Source organism: Euprymna scolopes, chromosome 5 (genome assembly GCF_053919585.1).
Source record: "Euprymna scolopes isolate OS-2025 chromosome 5, ASM5391958v1, whole genome shotgun sequence".
Taxonomy (NCBI): Eukaryota; Metazoa; Mollusca; class Cephalopoda; order Sepiida; family Sepiolidae; genus Euprymna; species Euprymna scolopes.
The window spans coordinates 42,864,072-42,887,715 of record NC_136486.1 but is presented as its reverse complement, the minus strand read 5'-3'; the positions used below and the strand labels follow the sequence as shown (position 1 = coordinate 42,887,715).

Genomic DNA, 23,644 nt, shown 5'->3' with positions numbered 1-23,644 from the left:
TAGGTTTTTGTCATTTATTCACTATATATATATATATATATATATATATATATATATATATATAAAATATATATAAAATATATTTTATATATATATAAAATATTTTTTATATATATAAAATATATTTTATAAAAGCTCCCCTCTTTGGTAGAGCACTCTCGTAAATTATCTTACTCGCTACTTAATTTAGCTGAAATAATGCGAAGCTCGCGATTTGTTTACAAACAAACGTTTGAGCCCTCTACGAGTAGCGGACGGATGTTTATTTAAATAATCGTTCGGACAGGTTAATTTCGGCCACCGATTCCGTAGTCAAGGGGTAGAACCGCCGACTGTCATCACGACGGTTCTAGGTTCGATCCTCGGCTTGGGAGAGGTGTTAGTCTAGCGGCACTGATGAGTTGTGATACAACGAAACAGGTCTGTATGTCGATGACTAAAATATATTTTATATATATATATATATATATATTTCTGCCCGTTCGAAAAATGTTACGATACAAGATTTCGCTTGTAAGCCATCAGATTTACAAGTGAAATCTTGTATCGTAACATTTTCGACAACACTTGGCAGCCAGTAGATTACAGTCCTTTTCCTATCAGGACTTTTACTTTAATAAAAATCATTTCTTTCAAGTTTTTTTTTTGTTTGTCCACCTCCCTCCCAAATGTGTCTTTCTCTTTATTAACGTTGCACATATCATGCTAAAAAGAAATACCGCACACTGCAGTGCAGATCAGATAATTTTTATTTTTTTTATATAGCCGTCCGCGCTGTTACAAATGAAGCAAAACAATATCTGCTTTGTTAACATGACACAAATAAAAATGAAATGACCGGATTTCTTTTCGAACCAGTTGGACAACATGCAAAGGCAAACAAACAAACAAACAAACAAACAAAAACAGTGCTCAAACGTATAATAAACCGAGTACATTTATTTACATCAAGAGTAAAGGAAAAGCAAAAATATATTGAATATTTACAATAGAATAAAGATCTTCAGGAGAAGGGGTAACATGTACACTATTTCACGAAACATAATTCACAAGACATCAAACGTAAATCCCGATGGCGGCAAACACGGAAAGTTTGAAAACGCCTTAAAAATAGATTTACAAATAATAGGTAAAAGGAGTTTGCTTGAAGCATTATTTAAAGTATATATGAGAAGAAATTTAAGTTTATAAAAGGCAGAACAATGCAATGGTGTGACGGATAGACTCAAACTGACGCAATTTAAGCGGAACCAGTTATGCAATTTCCCTTTTATTGGTCCAATTCATGTGTATATGTAGAACCATACATATATGTATGTTTTTCTCTTTCTTTATTTTATTTTTTTCCATACAATATTTTACATGTAAGATGTTCTGGCTTGCGTCAAGCGGTCAGGTGGCGTGTCCTTGATGCGAGATTTCAGTATGTCTTCCCTTCGTCGGGCGTGTGTTCGATTTTCAGACGTGCATGGTGGGTTTTATTGTAAATGGAGCCGGTTTGTAAAAATTGGAAAATTAATTTATCTGTTTTAGATGCATAATTTATTAATATCGAAGTGTGATGTTATTCGATATCATTTGAAATTTTATTTATATTAATATTTAGTCTTAATTACTTATCTTTGTATTATTAACGAGTTTTTATTATTCGTTTATTTTATTTTTATTTTTTTTTTCTGCAATTCTCTTTGGGCGTTTTCATTTTATTTTCTCGTTGGGCGTTTTCATTTTATTTTTCTTTTATATTTTTTACTATTATTATTGGCCGTGTTTTGGTATTCAATATTATTTATAGTTTCATAGAATCGAAAAAGTTGTCAAACAAAGATATATAACAAATAAATGTTATCAAAGGCAAGATAAGTTACTTTTCCACCTAACTAGACAATTTTTTTACTGTTTTTTTTTTCTTTTAAATTTAATGTAACAATGTTTATTCAGCTCGAAAAACATACACGAAAAAAAAAATAAAAAAATAAAAAAACGATACAAACTACTGTTATAAACTCGTTCAATATATATTACCGTTACATTGGCTGACATATATTCGGTGGGTTTTTAACAGTATTTTGTGTGATTTTTTTATTTTTTATTTTTAGCTCATTTTCCCAAACTTGCCGTGTTCAACAGAGTCCGACGCCATTGTTAATTTTCCAATACATCGGTAAACACTGTATGTTTTTCGAGCTGAATAAACATGTTACATTAAATAAGAACACTAAAAAAAGTATCCAGTAGTAACTTATCTTGCTTTTGATAACATTTATTTGCTATGTATTTTTTAACAACTTTTTCGAATCTATGTGTAAAGTAATGCAAACCCGTAATTTCTAATATTTAACCCTAATTACTCTGTATTATTAGCTACTATTTATTCGTTTATTTTATTCACTTTTTGTTATTTTCTGCGATTCTGTCTTTTAATTTTCTACGATTCTTGTTAAGAGGTTTTACTTTTTATAATTGAGAGGAGATAACTGTTTAGATATTTATTCTCAGATAGTTTAAAGTGGCAGACGTTGTCGAGAGTGCGCCCCCCCTTCTAAATTCCACAATTTTTATTTATTTATTTATTTTACTTTTTTTCTTGTTAATATCATCGATTACAGACTTAAAAGTTTCAGATTATAAACAAAAATTGAAAATAAAAAATTTTTTCATAACTTTTCACGTGGGGGTTCAGTTTTCAATTATAACGTTGTACTAAATCGAACACGAAATTTGTGACCACGCTGGAAAAAAAAGCATGGCAACTCTCTCTTATGTGACCGGAAGGTAGGAGTTAGAACGGAGGAGTTAAAAAAAAAAAAAATAGAAAGAAAAAGGAAAGATTTCTTTAGCCCCTCCCTCTTTCCTCTCTCATCTATGTATATATCTATTCATCGTGGTCACAAAGTTTGTGTTCAATTTAGTACAACGTTATAATTGAAAACTGAGCTCCTACGTGAAAATTTTTTTTCCATTTTTTTTTTTTATAATCCGAAACTTAAGTCTGTAATCGATGATATTAACAAGAAAAGAAAAAAAAAGTGGAATTTAGTAGGGGGGGGCACTCTCGACAACGTCCGCCGTTAAAGTCTTTTTTTTTTAATTAAGTGGGAGTAATATTTTTATTTTTTCGGTTAACGGGGGATATCTATGTTATGATTGTGTTGATCTGTATTTGTCTGTTTCTTTTTCCTCTTTTTTTACTCCCCCTTTTAAAAATTATTTAATGTTAGATTATATGTCTATTGAATGTTGGTTTAATTTCGTATCCTTTCTTATAAAGTTATTTTTTTATTATTAAATTATTGTGTATTTATTTATTTTTTTATTCTAATTATTCACTCTTGAGGTGTTATGTAGTTGTACATATTAAACTAGAGATATAGATCCAAACTCGTGTCGGCGATCATTTTATTTTTATTTTCATATTGCGATTCTGTTTAATTTTCTGCAGTTCTTGTTAAGATCTTGGATGTTTTGACCTTTTATTTTGTAATTAAGGGGAGGCAACTGTTTATATATTTAATCTCAGTAGTTTAAGATTTTTTTTTTATTAAGGGGAGGTAACATTTTTTTCGGTAAAAGGGGACTAATTCTGTAATGATTTGTATTTTTGTATCCCATATCTTTTTTAAAGTTTTATTTAGTGTTCAATTATTTGTCTGATGTATTGGTCTAATTGGTTCATGCCCTTCTTTATGTAGTTATTTGATTACTATTATTAATTATTGCTTATTATTTATTTTATTATTATCTATTTTTATTATTATTCTATTTATTTATTCTTCAGGTGTTATGTAGGTGTGCAGGCATCCTAAACTAGAAATGTGGATCCTATGTGGATTCTAACTGCGTCAGTTTGAGTCTACCCGTCACACTTTTGTATTGTTCTACCTTCTATAAACTTAGGTTTACAAATGTTCTTGTGGTGCATGCGTAATGGAAGACATGTTTATTCCTCGATTTATTTAATTAATTTTGGCTTCATTTTTTTTTTTTTTTTATAGATATACATTGGAAGAAAAATATGCACATGCAAATTTACTTAACCTCGGATGGTGATAAATGTTTGGCTTTTGCCAATGATATCCTTCATTATTACAAACAGAATATTTTACCATAGTTCTCCAAATAGGATTTTATGAAAATGCATCTTTATCTTCTCCATTTTGACCCAGTTATTCAAATAATATTTTTTATGTTCTTGTTTGGGTATATGAAGAAACATTTCCTGAAATATTTGCATTTGGTCAAATTGTCTATTTTGAAATTTATCTTCTTTTTTTTTTTTTCTTTTTTGAAATTTCTCTTCTAGACGAAACTTTTCTATTTTCTTCTGATACTCCATTTGTTCTATCTGTTTTTCTCAGAATTTCTCTTCCAGTCGAAGTTGTTGTTCTTGTTGACGTTTAATGATGCCCAATATTCCACTTTTAAATTCCTCCATTTCTACCCCTAAAATAGGCTATTTATTTTTCATGCATTTTGTAACTATTATAAAAAATATTTATGAACTGTTTTTTTGTTTTTTTTTTTCAACGAGATTTTGTTTAAAAAATATTTATGAACTGTTTTTTGTTTTTTTTTCACCGGGATTTTATTTAAAAAATATTTATGAACTGTTTTTTTTTCACCGAGATTTTGTTTAAAAAATATTTATGAACTGTTTTTGTTTTTGTTTTTTTTTTGTTCTTTTTCACCGAGATTTTGTTTTAAAATATTTATGAACTTTTTTTTTCAACGAGATTTTGTTTAAAAAATATTTATGAACTGTTTTCGTTTGATTAAAAAAATCAGTCCATAACCAAATCATTGAAAAAAAAAACCAAACAAACAAAAAAAAAAAAACAGCTAATAAATATTTTTATAACCGTTCCATTTTTATGTTTGATGTAAAAAAAAAAAAATGCCAACACCTGATGTTTGATGTAAAAAAAAAAAAAAAAATGCCAACACCTGATGTTTGATTAAAAAAAAAGAGCAATGCATAAGCATATTTATTATTCTAAAGGTTATAATTTTGCTATAAAAGTTCAAATAAAGACTGTTTGAATAAAACTTCTATTTTTATATTTGCTTTTTAAAAAAAAGCTACATTATAAACAGTGTTGGTCATACGTACCTTAAAATTTGTCTGACGTCACTTCCGTCGAATGACTTTGTAAATAAAGAAGTGTGACTCTTAACGAAAGTCGAAGTTTAAATTAATGCTCAAGTAGTGAACTTTGCAAAGCGACAATGAGTCGACAAAATCAGTATATTGAAAGACAAATAGAGTAATAATGTACAATTGTAAAGTAAAGATGTCGACCATTTCTTTTTAAATCTTTGGTATAACTCGATCGAGGATTAAACACTCGTATTCCGGTCTATTAGTGAACATGCTAATCATTACGCCAAATTGACCTGTCTCGTATAGTATTACACTTCATCAATGACGAAATAGTGATATTGTTCAATTTTATATTATTACATGATAGCTATGCATATATAGATAGTTACTGTCAGATAGCTATAAAGAAATAGAATGCAACCATATAAAAGCACTACGGAAATATAATGATGCTTGTATAGTATTATTACACAGTGGTTATAAAGGTTACAGTTGGATAGAATATTTTTATATTTTCAACCTATATATATATATATATATATATATATATATATATATATATGTACTTGTGTCCATAAATATATTTAATTCCAATGGAATAATTTGCGATTTACTTAGAATGCCTGTGTCTGAGGGAAAATGGGCACTGAATTCGTAATGTCCAGAACCCCCACCCCACTTCACGTCAGACCAGAATCTGACTCTACAAACATCAATGTTCTTTCCACCAAGGTGCAACAGGTTGGACTCTTTTGTTTACCCAGCCGGGAACCTTATGTGGATTGGACCATGCATATCTGTCTGAGAAAAGCACAAAATAACTCCCAGCCAGGGAAATAAAAATCCCTAAAATTGCTTCGGCATGAGTGATTTTTTGAACAAGAAGATAACTGAAGATGACATGAACTCCTAAATCGAAAGCTGTTCCCAAGATGGAGTCCCATTCATAGTTTGAATTGTATTTGCTTTGTGTCCAGTCAATAGAACTCCAACTGATAATCTGAAAAAAAAAAGAAAATGATTAAAACAATTAACAATTTCTCCATAGATCTGGTACTAGATGGGGGCAAATATTGGTCCGTGTTGTTTAAAAAAATTAATCTATTTTAATATTTAGGCCTTATCAGTATTTCATTTTTACCTCTACTATTATTAAAAGGAATTTTGTTCATGTGTGTGCGTTCATGTGCATGAATTCATTCCCTATGGACTCCAAAACGGCTGTACTTTATGTATCTGGCAGTGTTCTAAGATAAGATTTGTGTCGAAATATCTTCAATAGGTATCGGTAATCAAAAAATCGAAAAAAAATCTGATGAAACAAGGAACAGGCGATTTTGAAACACAATTACAGCTTAACATCATAAGTGCATCTGAGAATTTTTATTATCACACAAGCAGAAAGGCTGGCATATAAAATCAACAGTAGGTTTTTTTATATGAAAGGGCGTTTCGAAATTAATGTTTTTATTTAGAGCACAACTGACCCATGATACTTGACATTTAAACTTTTATTCAAGCCATTATATATAAACATGATTTATAAAATCAATAGTAGGTTCTCTACAGTGCAATGTAGATCACACTGTATTGTGGACTAAGTTACTGCAGGTAGGCCTATGAAACTTCCTCCTGGTGCACTGCGTCGGATCCCCAACTAGAGCGGGCGATCAATTGATTTGATTGAAAAATGGGTGATTTCACTGATTTCGATGACAATAAACATATGGGAGTGTCAAATATTCATTGATCATTATTCACTACTGGGCAACGTCGGGTATCCCTGCTAGTTAGTCATAAACATGGAAAAGCAGGGAAGATTTTACTCTCAAAGTAAAAAATTTTACATAGTAGGGATCATACTAAAATATCTAATTTGAATTTTGACAAGGGTCACTCTTAGTGCATTTCAGAATAACCCAGATCTGTAAAACAGGGCCATTCTCAGCTTGAACGAAGGATAAGTGACAAGTCAGGAGCAAGACATCAAACACTTTAGACAAAACATAGTTGAACAATATGAGGATATGATGACATCACATTTTCGAGTGAGAGAAACAAAGGTTTTCAGAGTTCTCTCTGGGAAGCCCTATGGACAAAACAAGGCCAAATGATATAGAAACTGATAATCCCAGTGAATGTTATCGATGTCTTGTCTGCGTGTCACTCATTTTGCTAGATAGAAAGTGAGTTTAAAAAGTAAAGCATTAGTCATTAGTTTCTCTCTCTCCTAAGTTCATTCTCTCCAATAAAACCTTGAAGAAATTCAGTAAACGTCTTTTTGCATCTTTCCTGCATGAGAAGTTTTATTCATTTTAGTTGAACAGACGTTCGAGAGCCACTAGATGACACGCCCACTCATGAAACATGGTGAAGATGAAAAGAACATGAACTCTACCCTCTCAAAAAACACTTACCAAATAGTGATAGTAATTACTACTACTGAAGCCACCCACATAAAATTAAGGAAGCCTTCAGAGCACATTTAAATCCAACATTACCGTTCTCTAACCCCTACCTGAACCTCCACCCTAATTTGAAGGGAAATGATCTAATTTCCGGAAGATTTTGATGAATGACACACCATATTTTTTTCAAATTAATGCATAAATACATTATAAATTTTTTTAATTTTTTTTTTAATTATTTTAAAATCATTTTTATTTATTTTTTTTTTTTTAAAGGAGGAGTAATGCCTGGGAAGATAGTATCGTAATAACAAAACTGTGTTTACTGTTCTTGGCCTTCTGGTCAAGATCAAAGTGTAGTATCTTTTCTTCAGATGCTACACTTCCATTTCTTGTTCTCTGATAGTGGAGGAGAAATCCTTCACGACTGAGACAATTTTTATTTTTGTTCCTTTTCTCCACGTTAAAACATGACCCTGGTGTCTAACTCTGTCCCGTGGGGGAGGCATTGTAAATAAGCACTCTACTCTACTCGATACAGAGAAATAAAAGCACGTGTTTATATTTTATTTGCTTGTGTGGTTTCTCATTGATGAAGACGTAACTAAAAGTCTTGACACTCCTACACAAATAGAAGACAAACAGCAAAGCAAAACAATACAAAAAACTAAAATGGTTGCCAATCTCACTGAGGTAGCATTTTAATCGTATATATATAATGCCGCTTTGGACATATCATAGTCTACTCGAATTAGATCTACCAGATATGAATACACCAAGAACAGAAAAATTCTCTCTGCATAGGGGCTCCATGCATTTTTTCTGGTTGTCATATAAATCGTTAAAGGAAATTGGATTTAAAAACCAATGACAGATGCCTTGTCTCAGAAAACGGGGATGACATAAAAATTGCTGGCATCATGATCAGATTTCCTCTTAATATATAGAGAACTTTTACACTCTTTAGTGTCAAAAACACACCTGGTCTATGCCTGGTATGACTCTATGAGCCACACAGACATTTAATATGAATTGGTATAGGAGATGTGTTTTAGCATTTCTGAATTATTAAGATGAGGATTGGTTAATGGTGTTATTTGGATTCTTCGGATTACTGTTCTCATTTGCACAACGTTTTGGTCAATGTAACCTCCGATCATTCTTCAGCTGTATCTTGTCGAACTTGGAAATGTTTCTGTAAAACCCGAGAATTTAGACGAAACCCTTTATTTACTTCATGGGGACAGCATGCTTTCATTCTCTTGGCCATGACTGGTGCTCCTAAGTAATTCACAATTGTATTTTTCGATCGCCCACGCTGAGAATCGAACCTTCAACTTTCAGGAGCATATCACTTTTACAATTGATTTTTTCCAAGTACTGTAATCACTGTGCCAGACAGTGATAGTACGAATTTTGGGAGCCTTAAACCTATTTTTATTTCTAGTTGTTACTATCACTATTTATTACTAATTATTATTACTGTATATATATATATATATATATATATATATATATATATATATATATATATATATATATAAAATTATAAAACTCAAAGACCTTGTAACGAGTGATGTAACCCACTTTCTGGTTTACGACATCCGGTTGCGCATGTGTGCATAAAATTAACCCATAACAACATAAACAAATAAACACAAATTGCTTCTTTTGCAGATTTTGACCTGTGCACTGAAATATTAACGTTATTATTTCGAAATTATTATTTGACATGGGAAGAGTGGGGGGTGTTTTGCAACTATTCTTTATTACAACTATACTGTCGCTATTTTCTTACAACTAAACAACATTAACCTGTTGACAAACATAAGAACAATTGTAGTAAAGCCAAGACTACTATTATTACTACTACTCTCTATCCGTCCCTTTTTCTTTCCTTCCTTCTTTCTTCCTTTTTGTTGACACACTTACTAATCTGTTTCAATATTAGTTTTATTTTATTTTATTTATTTAGGTTTTATTTTAATTATCATTTTTTAGATTTTAAGTTTCTATAACTTGGTTGAAGGATTCCAATATGGGTTTTTCATTCTTATATTTCTCATCGGTAGGTTCATGTGCATTTTTGCTGCTAAATGACTATTGCGGCATTCGATTCGTAGGAAAATCATGTTTAATTTTCGATTTTTCAGCGATTATTAAAAAAAATAGGTAACTTTACACGAATAGGGAGGATTTTTTTTTTTCATGTTTGAGTGATCCGTCCGTGATTTTTCATTTTAATATACTTTCATAGAAATGTTTCTCTTATGTCAAAAAAAATATTTTCTTTGCGTCACAAGTGTCACGCTCATACATGAATTCCATAGCTAATATAACATACTGACCCAACGGGTCACGGGTAGTCTAGTATATATATATATATATATATATATATATATATATGATGAAACGCAGAATATTCAGTGTAGCTTAATCGCCATATATATTTTATAAATTACTAACTAGCTCTACCTACGTATTGAGCACTTTTGAAGTAAATACTTAAAGTTTACGCATAAATCTATACTTTCGTATATTAAATTTGTGTGAGTAAATGAAGTAGTTATATATATATATATATATATATATATATATATATATATATATATATATGTTTTACTGTATATATTATATATTATTTATAATTACTGGTTTCCATATCGTGTTAAATTCTATACTAGGTCTACTTAGTAATTGCTTGTCTCCCAGCATATATGTTGCTTTTTTGAGTCGTCTTACTCTCCATGTATAATAACACTGGTTTACAAAAATAAAATTTTGGTCTGAGGCAAGAATGGGGATAATTGTTTTTTGCTGAATTCAAATTTATAAATAGTTTTGCTCTATCAGCTCTAGTTTTCTGGCTTTTAAATAGTCTCATTTTAGTATAAAAAGAGAATAGATGTGAATATTTCAAGAGTTGCAGCAGCTTATAACAGATAAATCAGGATAGATGAAGAACACTGATTGAATCAATATATTTCGATGACACAATTGCATAATTCATAGTACTACAGACTGTCAAAAGTGTGTTTTCTTAGAAGATCTAGTGTATTTTACCTCCAGGATGTCACACAAGAGCATTCAGCTGAAATCTCCCATCATCTGGGTTCCATTTGCCTTGATAGTTGCTCTCCATCTTAGTAATGTCTTGGTGGAATCTTTCTCCATGCTCATCACTCACTGCTTCAAGGTTTGGCGGAAGGAATTTGAGGTGAGAATGGATAAAATGAATCTTGAGTGACATTCGGCACCTCGTATCCTCGTAAGACTTTAGCAACTTCTTAATAAAAGTTTGGTGAGCCACTACAGACTGACTTGAATGCTTCCCATGCTCCCAGTTCCTTTAAGTTAAGAAGCTCCTCAAAATCAGTATCCTACAGCACTTCTCGGATCTGAGGTACGATAAAGATGCCCTGTTTGAGCTTAGCAGCACTAAGACCTGAGAACACAGGAGACAAGTGTTGGAAGGCAACACAATTTTTGTCCAACATCTTTACGAATTTCTTCATCAAACCATGTTTGATGTGAAAAGGAGGAAGAAGCACCTTATCCATGTCCACCAGAGGATTCTCCTTCAGGCTGTGTTCGTCAGGAACAAAAGTGCTTCTAGACTCCCAGTCTTTCTGCTTGTAATGCTGGGATACGGCTCGACTATCCCAGAGACAGAGAAAACAATAGTACTTTGTGAAGCCCACTTGCATACCCATAAGAAGATCAATGACTTTAAGGTCCCCTCACAGACTCCATTGGTACTCCTTATACTTAATAGTTTCTAAAAAAAAGCTTCATATTGTCATAGGAATCCTTTAGATGGGCAGAGTGTGCAATGGGAATGCAGGGATATTTATTTCAGTTGTACAGAACACCCTTGAGCTTGAGACTTTGCTTGGAAGAGTCTATAAAAAGACACCAGTCTGAAGGATTATGTGGCAAACTAAGGGACATAAACAAGCCAGGTATGTGTGTGCAGTAGCACAACTTGTTTTCTATGTCCAAAAAGTAAGCAAGGTCTTTGTTCCGATTCCTGAAACTGGTGATCCTTACATCCTCCTGGACTAGGTTCCACTGTTTAAGCCAAGAAGCAAAGAGATCTGACTGCTGTTTTGACCGATACAAATCACGAACAAGATCATTCAAGTCTTCTTGTGTGATCCAGTGTGGTTCGTTGCCACTTGTTCCTGAATACGTAGACTTAATATCTTCCAAAGATATTGACTCGGCAGAATCCTCCCTTGAAGGCATTTCTTCATCTGATGAGGAAAGAAGATCCTTATTTACTGGAGGTGTAGGTATAGGAAGATCATCTGAATGGGGAACGAGTCTCACAGAAGATCAAAGGTTGGAGTATTTGATCTTTTTCCTAGAAAATGCATTGAAACCAGTTATATTAGTTAAACAAAAATAACAATCATCTGCGTGGTTTTGCGACTCTCTCCAAACCATTGGGACTGCAAATTTGAAAGCCGCTTTCTTGCCATTAAACCATGCACTTAGGCCATTGTAGCAGAGTTTACAAAAGATGTTTGGAGCCCAGGACTTGTCTTGATCACCAATTTTACAGTCAAAATAGTGAAAGTAGGCGGGTCTGAGGAGGGAAGTGATTGTTCGATGCTGTGTAACTATTGTGAAGTCCTCATACACATAGCAGAAAGAATTGGCCTTATTGAGGTATCCTCGATGTTTTGACGTGCTTGAACCCATTGAAGAATCTGAAAATATAACAAAGTGAAACTAAATCATATACGATATGAGCAACTCAAAAGATGTGCAACACGATAGTTGAGGGACACCAACCTCCTGCGCTGCCTGCGAGACAACCTCTTCCAATGACTGCCAGAGCACTACTGAGTGTAGATTGAGACCTGCTGTGTAATTATAATTACACACATATTCACACTATGTGATTAACTGAACTTTTTTCACCAAACACGTGTATGCATAAATGATTGAAAATAATTTTATATTCTTGTATAACAATGTTTTACCATAAAAGTTCGTTTTTCTCCATTTTTTATTAATAAAACTTTGTCCATGTTTTAGCACTTGCTACCTGGTGACCCATTCATAATATTCATGTTTTACCCATCCTTTTTTATTCGCCAATTTAACTACATGTATATTCATTGTTAGCACTGTTCATGGCATTTTTTTTAAATACGTTACTGTTGCCAAAATACACTATCCGAAGTCACGGGTCGCACTACAGACTTAAATGTGTCTTATGAGTAAATTTTGACGCTTTCACTACAAGGAGCATTAATTCTTTTATTAACAATCCCAATTTCTTTGTATGAATGCGATTCATAAATATTTGGAAAAAACTTTTCTCAGACTTGAAAACATCCCATTTTTACATTTAGGTTCCGTTTCGATTTCTGATTAATCAATAATAGTTTTTCAAAAGTCGTCTCGATTTTTCTTTTTCTGTTGGTGATATATAAGATCGAACGTTATCATTACAAGTTATACTATACATTTACAGAACACCCTGCATAGCTTTTTCCATAAGAGCACCTCCCGCTTTTTTAATGCTCTCTGATAACTATCAACAAATCGCTCCACCTGACCGCCTGCCCATTGCTTCTTAGATATTACGGCGCGATTGTAAGGTGTTCCACTTGAAACAACTGACAAAGCCGTTTGCATTCAATGGATGTGAATTGAGTACCATTATTCGATACTACACAATACATAACTCTGAAACGTGCGAACAGCTCATGTAGAAACTCTACTGTTCTCTCTGTCATTGGCCTTTTACACTTAAGTACTTCTGACCATTTAGCGAATCTGTCTGCTACAACCAGATAACAGAACACGTCCACTGGTCCAGCAAAGTCAATATGGATTCTCGACCACGGTCGGCTCTTTTTAGGCCAGGGTTTGAATTTAATGTGAGGCATTTTTGCTGATAACGCACACTCTTTACATAATTCCACTGTATTCTTGATATCACGATGCATGTTAAACCAGCAGATGCATAAGATTCTTCATCTCTAACAAAATGACAACTCTAGAGTTTATACATACATAGATCGACACGATGTCTGCGTATACACATCACTAGACAACACGGCGCCATGAGTATATTATACATTTATATCGAATACACACACCGAATATAACATACATAGTTTTGGTACTTTATTTTGTATACATTTAAAGACACATTCTGGGGTCGTATATACATTCGCTGTGTACGATATACGTTTATACCCAACATAAAACTCGTAGAATACACGTTTGTTATGTCGCCAGAATGAACGCCCGATCGCAGATTGAAAATGTTTTTGAATAGCTCTTTTCCGTTTAGAGGAGTGTATGAGAAGCTTCAGCGAAACGCCGTCCATCCTGTGCCAAATACATCCGCTTATACCGAATGAACACACACAACAAAACTTTCAAATATCACGCTTTTGTCCAATTCTTATTCAAGAACTTTAAAACTTCTCAACAAGCTTCAGTATTTCAAAGTGTATCTTACATTTCTGTAAAGTTGTTGATATAAATATATTTTGTTCGTTAATTCATGTTTTCTTGCTTCCATTCCTAAATCCACGTTATTGAATTAGCTCTTACTAACTGATGACCCATTCATAATATTCATATTTTTATCCATCTTTTTCATTCACCAATTTCATTACATGTATATTAATTATTAGCGCTGTTCTTGGCATTTTTCAAAAATGTTACTATGACTAAAAACACACTATCCAAAACCAGGAGCGGCATTATAAAATGGTGACACTGTGGCAGTGTGGCACTATATAACTTTGTTCATATTTTTCTAGGAGTATCACCACTGAATAAGTAACGTTACATTTTCATTCATTCACACGCTTTTATTTCGTCTCTATATTTAATACCTGTCAACCCATTAAACATTTAACACCCGTCACCCATTAAACATATAACACCCGTCAGCCCATTAAACGGTTATGACAAACCTTTGTTGATGAAATATATTCCATCTTATAGTTTAGGAGAATGAGTCCCCATCTTTATGATCTGTTGGCTGTATGTGCAGGCAAATGTTTCTTCGAACCATGAATTGTTAGTAAAGGTTTGTAATAAAAAATCCTCTTCCGTACACAAAATGCAAAATCCTCTTCCGTACACAAAATGCAAAAATCAAACGCAGTACCTCTCCTTTTTTTTTTTTTTTTTTCTATTTGCTAATTGCTCTTTTCCGTTGGGAGAAGTGTGTGAGAAGCAGGAGCTATGAGACTCAGTGAACTGTTGTCCATCGTATCGTGTGTAAAATACATGCTCTTATGCCGAATAAGCTCGCATTGGAAGCTGATGATTTCGTGTTCCTAGATAATAATCTTTACTGTTATATATATATATATATATATATATATATATATATATATATATATATATAAGAACGTTTCCCCCCCTCTCTCTCTCTCCCTCTCTCTCTCTCTCTCTCTCTCTCTCTCTCTCTCTCTGTTAGCACTGTTCATGGCATTTTTTTAAAAATACGTTACTATTGCCAAAATACACTATCCGAAGTCACGAGTCGCACTACAGACTTAAATGTGTCTTATGAGTAAATTTTGACGCTTTCACTACAAGGAGCATTAATTCTTTTATTAACAATCTCGATTCCTTTGCATGAATGCGATTCATAAATATTCGGAAAAACTTTTCTCGGACTTGAAAACATCCCATTTTTACATTTAGGTTCCGTTTCGATTTCTGATTAATCAATAATAGTTTTTCAAAAGTCGTCTCGATTTTTCTTTTTCTGTTGGTGATATATAAGATCGAACGTTATCATTACAAGTTATACTATACATTTACAGAACACCCTGCATAGCTTTTTCCATAAGAGCACCTCCCGCTCTGTGAGTGTGTGAGTTCATTTCCTATGAACTCCTAAACAGCTGGGCCGAAATTTTACAAAAATGTACTTTATGTGATTGCCAGTGTTCTTATATAGGTTTTGTATCAGAATGTCTTCGATAATCGATACTCGATAATCGATAATCGATAATCGAAATAATCTGATGAAAGAATGAACATGCGATTCTGAATAAAGTTAACACCTTATGCAGCCTAACATCACAAGTGCATCTGAGAAGCTTTATTTCCACACAAGCAGAAAGGCCCAACATATAAAATCAACAGTAGGTTCTTTGATATGACAGAGGTGCGTTCGAAATGAATGTTTCTGTTTAGACCACAATTGAACGATGAGACTTTACTTTTGTATTTTAAACTTTAATTCAAGCCATTATATAAAAAATAAGTGTATAAAGTCAACAGTAGGTTCTCTACAGTGCAATGTATACTACGATGTATTGTGGACTAAGTCATTGTGAGGAAGCATGTGAAGTTTGCTCCGTGGTGGGTCCCCAACTAGAGCAGGCAATCAATTGATTTGATTGAAAAATGTGCGATTTCACCGATTTTGATGACAATAAAATATGGGAGGGTGAAACAGTCAGTCCTTTAAGCCTGCTTGTTATTCTCCAGTGAATTCAGCCATGCAGAAGATAAAGATAAATTCACACACACACACACACACACACACACACACACACACACACACACACACACAATGGAACTTTGAAATAAACTTTCTGAAGCGTTTGTCTATTTCTCATTCAAGAACTTTAACACTTTGCAACAAACTTTTGTCTTTGAGAGTATGTTTTGCATTTCTGTAAAATTGTTGAAATACATATATTTCGTTCGTTAATTCATGTTTTTGTTGTTTCATTCCAAAATTCATGTGGTTGAGTTCTTGCTAACTGGTGACTTATTCATCAGATACATGTTCTCATCAACCTTTTTCATTCATCAATTTAATTACATGTATTAGCGCTGTTCTTGGCACTTTTGTTCTTATTAGCGCTGTTCTTGGCACTTTTGTTCTTATTAGCGCTGTTCTTGGCACTTTTGTTCTTATTAGCGCTGTTCTTGGCACTTTTCAAAAACGTTAATATAACCCAAAATACACTAGCCAAAACCAGGTGCAACAGTATAAAATGGTGATCTCTATGGCAGTACATAACTTTGTTCATATTTTTCTGAGTATCGCATGGTTACCACTGAATCTATATAAGTAACGTTACATTTCTATTCCTTCAGAAACTTTTTTTCGTCTCTTTAAACGCGCATTCAATATTTAACACCCGTTAACTTATTAAATATTTAACATCCGTCAATCCATTAAACATTTAACACTTGTCAACCCATTAAACGACCATTTTCTGCTTACCTTTTTAGCTGGAGCGGTTTTATTCCAGAAGACGATGTAATAGAGATGTTGGATTCCTTGTATACAGGCCAACCAACGGAGTTCTTGCAAAAGAATGAAGGATGTGCACCAAACTGATAAAAGATCAAATATAAAATAATATTGGGTTCGAACAAGATCCTTCCGGGGTAAAAGTCGAATCCGGAACAACACCATTGCATGTCCGATAATATGGTAAGTTTCGCTGGTGAAGAATAGTAAGAAGACAGGATTCATGGTTCCACGATATTCTGGACAGGTTATTCTGCAAAGAAAAAAGATCAGAAATTTATTAATTTTTAAGATGCACAATTGTAATCATTACTAGGGCTGTTTTTAAATAAACTGATGTGGTTCTCGGTTGATTAACTGTGTCTAACTGTGTCGGGTATATACTCGAGAGTCAAAACAATGAAAAGAATATGCTGTTGTCACAGCCCTGATCATTACTAATATTATGGACATTGTAGTGGAATCGTGAAGCGATTTTGTTGCAATATTTTTTTATATAATGATAGGGGTATGATTGAAGAAAATTGGAAGGTTCTATTTATAGACATTGGCGATATGAACTGACCAATCAATTGGAGCCACGTTCTGCTAGTAACCAACCAGAACCAGAATCGCTCCATAAAAATACTGGATCTTTTACACGCGAGAAAGATCTATGTTTTTCGTCTGCAAACTTTTACTGTTCATGGTGTATAGAGATTAGCTACCTACCGAAAACTCTACATTTAATCTCCGGACTTGTACAGATTAGTCACCCATCGGAAACTATTCTAAAATTTAATGACTTTCAATTTCAAAAGATTTCGACGAACGCTAAAAAGCACAAATTGCTTTAATTGCTATCCCTTTCTTTCTCAGCTTCTTTGTATTCGCTTTCTTCTTTCTTCGTCACTTCCAAAAGCAAGTAAGCTTCACAGGAACGTATGAACTCAAAATATTTTCAACCAATGAAAATCGTATATCAAAGTAATAAGCCAGAAACTCTTATAACATCTGGTAAACAAAATCAGTTTTCTGCGAGATGACATCTGCCGATTGCACCTCAAACAGAATTCCAAGAACGTCGCTAAACAACCCTCCTATACCTTTCGCAAGTAGCAAAGAAAGGGACTCAATGACTCACATACCAACCTTCTTACACATTAGCGACAGTTAGGCGAACGGAAACGAATTGCTATTCACAGCTATACACGCAATAACAAGAACAAAGTAAACCAACGCACACACATACATAATACCACGCTGCCGAATATTTGCATATGTATATTCCTTTAACATGCATGTTGAGACTGAATATATTGACCTATATGATTCTAAGCCTTGTGACTACTACCCTAACGTTTTTTTCCAACACATCTGTCTACAAAATGGGTATTTTCATTATTAAAAATAACTTTTATATTTTTATTTCTTGTACAAAAATATTTTGTAATAAAATTTCATTTTTTTCCCCTAAAATTTTCATTTACAAAACTCTGTTTATGTTTTAGTTAGCACTTGCTAACTGGTGACCTTTCTATTCTCGCAATGTTTAATTTATTCCCATTTTATTATGCATGCATGTCCGTACATATCTTTCGTTACCCAATTTCTATTAAATGTCGGTGTGGTTCTTGGCAATACCTAAAAATGTTATCGCCGTCCAAAAATAGTGCTACCAAGACTAGGGACAACGACACACGATTAGTAATTATCAAGACACACATATATGCACAGCAGTGTGTTCTTTTTGTTGTATCATTTAGATAACGGGGAAACATCGGGACAAGATCAAAGTGTAGTATCTGTTCTTCAGATGCTGCACTTCTATTTCTTGTTCTCTTTCGGTGGAGGAGAGATCCTTCACGACTGAGACAATTTTTATTTTTGTACCTTTTCTCCACGTTAAAAAACGACCCTGGTGTCTAACTCTGTCCCGTGGGGAGGCATAGTAAATAGGTACTTATGTTGCTTTAGGAAGTGGACAGGACAACGAAGCCCAGAAAGAAAGAGGGTAACTATGTGAGCCATTCACATTTTAGCGTTCGTCTGAATCGCGTCTTTTAATCTCATTACACACGCATAGCATTGTGTGCTATTTTTGTTATATGATTTAAATCACAGGCGATCATTAACTATAAATCTTGACGGAATTTTGGGTTCGTCACCAAAATCCGTTTTTGATAGTAACAAAATGAAAGAAAATAAAAAAATGGAAAAAAAGCATTTAGAGCAAATTTCTCGGAAAAGAGTAACTAATGGAAATGAGCAAAAGAAATACAGACCCGAATAAGTTTAAAATCATCCAAGTTTATTAAAACAAAAAGTTATCGATTGCCTTTATTTCCCAAGGCTGGGGTTAAACAAAAACCCTTAAGGAAACATTTAAAAATACATATAAAAAAATACAAAAAAAGACGTCAATCCTTACTTGCAAGAAAGGCTGAAAGAAAAGAACATATAAAAACAGAAAACAGTTCTTGTTTTAAATTCAGTCCTTTTAACGAAATGTTCAGTCTTTCTTTGATAAAATGTTCTTTTTTTCTTTTCCGAAAAGACAAACAAAAAGTTTCTTTGACCTAAAATGGGAGAAAGAAGTATTTTCCCTTTGTGAAGGCTCAAGTGCCTTTTAATTCAAAGGGGAGAGAAGACCATAAAGCCACTTTGGTAGGCTTCATGTGTACAAATGCGGGGTAAATCCTTGTATTAAGGAAGATTTCCTTTCTAAAGGAAACCTCGGTTGAAAAATATTTCAAAGAGGGGATTTCCTTTCTAGGGGCGATATTCTGCTCGTCTCGTCAGCGAAATTAATTTTTGTTCTTCTTAGAAAAGAACTCCTCAACACACGGTAGTTTCCTTCGTTAATCTTTTGAGAATAATAATTTATAGTTGTAAGACTCGTTTGTCTTTTAATAACCGGTATTAATCTTCCAGTTGTAAGACCTAGTTGTCTTACAATGACTGAGAATAAAATAACGTTAATAGTTCAGTACCACCCAATGGCGTTCTAAACAAACGTCTTTCTTCAAAGGAGGAGAGTAAAAAAACCCGTAGAATTTAAGGTCAAGAATCCTTTTTTGACGGAGCCGAATAGCGTCCTCCTTCTTGGCCGGCTAGGTTCGAACTGACGAAAACGGGCAAAAAGCCCATCCTCCCCCTCCCCCCTCCCTCCAGAGGGTAGGAGTGGAGCCGACTGCTAGAAAGGGAACTATATCTATGCTGCTGCTGCTGCTGCTGCTGCTGCTGATGATGATGATGATGATGATGATGATGATGATGATGATGATGATGATGATGATGATGATAGAAGTGACCTGCCGGTCAAGGAATGTGTTCCTTGGCCCAAATGCGGAGATGTTGAATGGGTATGAATAAAAAAATAAATAAAAATTATTTCTCTATTAAAAATTTCAACAATCTTTTATATTTATTTACGTGGCTTTCTGACACCCATTTCTATAATTCTATATCCCATCCGCATGTATTGTTTGCAGGTATTTGATAAAGCATTAACTTCTTTTTGCTTCGGATTTTTTTTACATGTGGTTTGATCATTTGCTTTATTTGGATTATTCGGACTGTACTTCAAAATTTCAGCCGATGTAACCACCAACCTTTTTCAGGGGCATCTTATCAAACTCTGAAATCTTAGATAATAAGAATGCAATTTCAAATTGCCTAAAACTTCTACCCGGCCATGACTGATGGAACAAGAACAAACAGACCCATAAATAAATAAAGGGCTCGTTCGAAATTCCAGTTTAACAACACTTACGCAGAATACAGACCAGATTTTTATAAACCAATCTGTAGTTTCACCTAACAATTTAATAAAAAAAATATATACCATCAACGCATCGGTCCGTATTCTGCATATTCTTTAAAATAAATAAAACTGTTTTAGGAATACTGCAAATTATCCTTATTGAATAAATAACTAATATATATATACATTCGTATACATTTTTATACTGTCATTTTCTTTTTTTATTGATACTCTATACAAGCGTCAAAGCAATATGTTGAGCTTTGCCTTATCCCGATAATCGATTTTATTCTTATTCTTTTAACTCCCCATATATATATATATATATATATATATATATATATATATATATATATATATATATATATATGATACAGCGAAACAGTACTGTATGTGGATGCTCCCGATCTTGGGTTGAGCGTATTGGGAAGTGATATGCAAACTGCCATTAGCGTATTAAGTGATGCTCTTTGTGTAAACAAATCTAGCTAAGGCATTTGGACGATGTCAAAGTATCGTTAATTCCTTACCCGCAGAGCAGCAGCCGTATAGCGTAATGGTGGGAAGTATTGACTGTCGTTCGGATGGTCGATTTTAGATCCTGGCTTGAGGTAGTTGCTTAGCTAGCCACACTGATGAGCTGTGATTTTGCGAAACAGTACTGTATGTGGATGACTATATATATATGTGTGTGTGTGTGTGTGTGTGTGTGTGTGTGTGTGTGTGTGTGTGTGTGGATGACTATCTATATATATAATGATTTTTTATCCCTGCAGACACTAGTGTTTCATTCTTTTTGGGAATCAGCAGTGCAGGTTGTTACGATTACTGCCAGTTGGGAGATTCGAACCCGACTAGGAAGCCATCTCTGACTCCATTAGCAATGAACCAACCGCTCGGCCAATGTTAACAGCTAGAAATACAGTTGAAATTAACATTTTACCATCATGATCTGCGCACGTGGGCTTAAGTGACCTACTTATTTCATTTCAACGTAAAGTGCTCGACAAAAAGAACCGAGTTCTTAAAGGAGCTGGCATAATTAGGCATAAAAGAAATTAATAAATCATTTGCGCGTTCCAAGAATTCGAAACAATAACAACATGGAATCATGTACGATCGTCTCAGAGACCATTTCAAGTTCATCTAAACTACTTAAACTATTCTATAATTTTCTTGGCTAAATTCGTCATTTCTAATTCAATTCTGCAGCATGGTTTTGATTCGTGATGCTGTTATTTGATTATTAACTTTGTGTCGAACGTCTCCCACCACACTTATGCTGATGAAGAAATTAGATATAAGTAAACTTGATATCGTCTCTGCAATGATCGTACACAATCATATGTTGTTATTGTTTGAATTCTTGGAACATATGCAAATGATCTTGTGTTTATTTATTAATTTCGTTTACTGTATATTTACCCCTATTTATAAACACATATGCGCGCAATTAATTAGAGTAGCCAATCAATCGATTTGATTAAAAAATGGTCGATTTCACCAATTTCGAGGACAATGAACGTATATGATTCTTATTCAATCCTAGACAATGTCATGTCTTCTTGCTAGTATATTTATCGATCGGCAGCCTGTTTGTATATATATATATATATATATATATATATATATATATATATATATATATATTTTCTAAAATCATCCCAGCCGTGTCTTAAATTTTTCTACGCACATCTTATCTTTCTTTTAATAATATTATTTGAACTCATTCCCTTTTCCTTGTACCCATTTGTGAATTATTCCACGGATTTCTGCCTTTTGGATTACTTTGGACTATCTTCCAATTACGCGAATCCCTTGGATTTTACTTGTGGAAATGGAAATTTAACCAACGTTTTTGGATTTAGGATTTTACCGTTATTGGATATTTTACCTTTCACCAGACTATCCATTAACGTGAAATCACCTTTTTCTTCGCCCTATTCCCTCTGCTTCACTATTTGTTGCCAAGTAAGATCTATGACTTACTTGTAGTTTCATTAAATACTTTTACATGCAAAATCCGATCCCATATTTGCTAAATCCTACCCTCTGATGAGAAGGAAAGTATTTCTTCAAAACTCCGGAGATTAAGGACTATCCACTTATTTTGTGCTTCCTTTTTAAAATTAAATATATTTTTTTAACTCTTTTTCGAAGTGTTTTTAACATGTTTTATTAACTACTTGTTCCTATATACAGGGTGACCCAAAAATTAGGCCCCGTTTCTTAGGCCCGTTTTTTTTTGGGGGGGGGTCACCCTGTATATATATATATATATATATATATATATATATATATATATTTTAATTCATACAGAAACTGAGACGTGCATGCAAATATTTTTTTTTCTAAACAGTTTACTTCTTGTAAGTAAAAAAAAAAATAAATACTCGAGCTGTGATCAAAACCAAAACCTAAAAACAGTGAATCAAGTACGATAGCCATTAGGTCAGTTTGACACGAACTTTAAAAGTCTTTTCAAACATTACTTCTTCTGAACATAAGGAATCTGTCATGTGAACCATTCACGCATTCGTATTTGTGAAACAGTTGACAAACAGATAAAAACCTGATGCTCCCCTCCCCATATACCAATTTTTCAAATGTGATCCCTTAGCCGCATTTTTCAGGATGAAAATCAATTAAAAAGTTTTCCACGTGTCTGAATACCCTATACACTAAATTTCAATACTGTAGATCAAAAATTCGTTGAGTATATATATATATATATATATATATATATATATATATATATATATATATATATATATACTTCATTTATTCACATAAATTTAATATACGAAAGCATAGATTTATGCGTAAACTTTAAGTATTTACTTCAAAAGTGCTCAATACGTAGGTAGAGCTAGTTAGTAATTTATAAAATATATATGGCGATTAAGCTACACTGAATATTCTGCGTTTCATCCAACTATAGGATTCGTCAGGCTTATGCGCATAAGCCTGACGAATCCTATAGTTGGATGACGCAGAATATTCATGTTGCCATTTTGATGTAGGGGGCTACTATCAGGAACCTAAGTTGCAGGGGTACTATGTAGGGAGTTTAACAGCAAGATGTCTGTTCACATTACACTTGAACTTCTGCATGTCAGTACAGT

General features: G+C 33.4%; 2 protein-coding genes across 3 annotated transcripts in view; one reads left to right on the top strand and one right to left on the bottom strand.

Annotated features, from left to right (window-relative positions):
- The window catches only part of LOC145276799 (baculoviral IAP repeat-containing protein 7-B-like), a 122,380-nt gene extending 104,148 nt beyond the window's left edge, over positions 1-18,232 (top strand). For both annotated transcript variants that reach the window (XM_080128116.1, XM_080128118.1), the window contains exon 8: positions 16,753-18,232. In XM_080128116.1, coding sequence (XP_079984242.1) covers positions 16,753-16,784 — 32 coding nt within the window. In that variant the 3' untranslated portion in view covers positions 16,785-18,232. The remainder of the gene's footprint in view (positions 1-16,752) is intronic.
- On the bottom strand, positions 913-16,999 carry LOC145276800 (uncharacterized). The gene is made up of 2 exons (XM_080128119.1): positions 16,745-16,999; positions 913-6,101 (listed from the first exon to the last, which is right to left on the bottom strand). The coding sequence occupies exons 1-2, from the start codon at positions 16,997-16,999 to the stop codon at positions 5,814-5,816; spliced, it is 543 nt and encodes a 180-aa protein (XP_079984245.1). The 3' UTR covers positions 913-5,813.
- Positions 18,233-23,644: the final 5,412 nt, after the last annotated feature.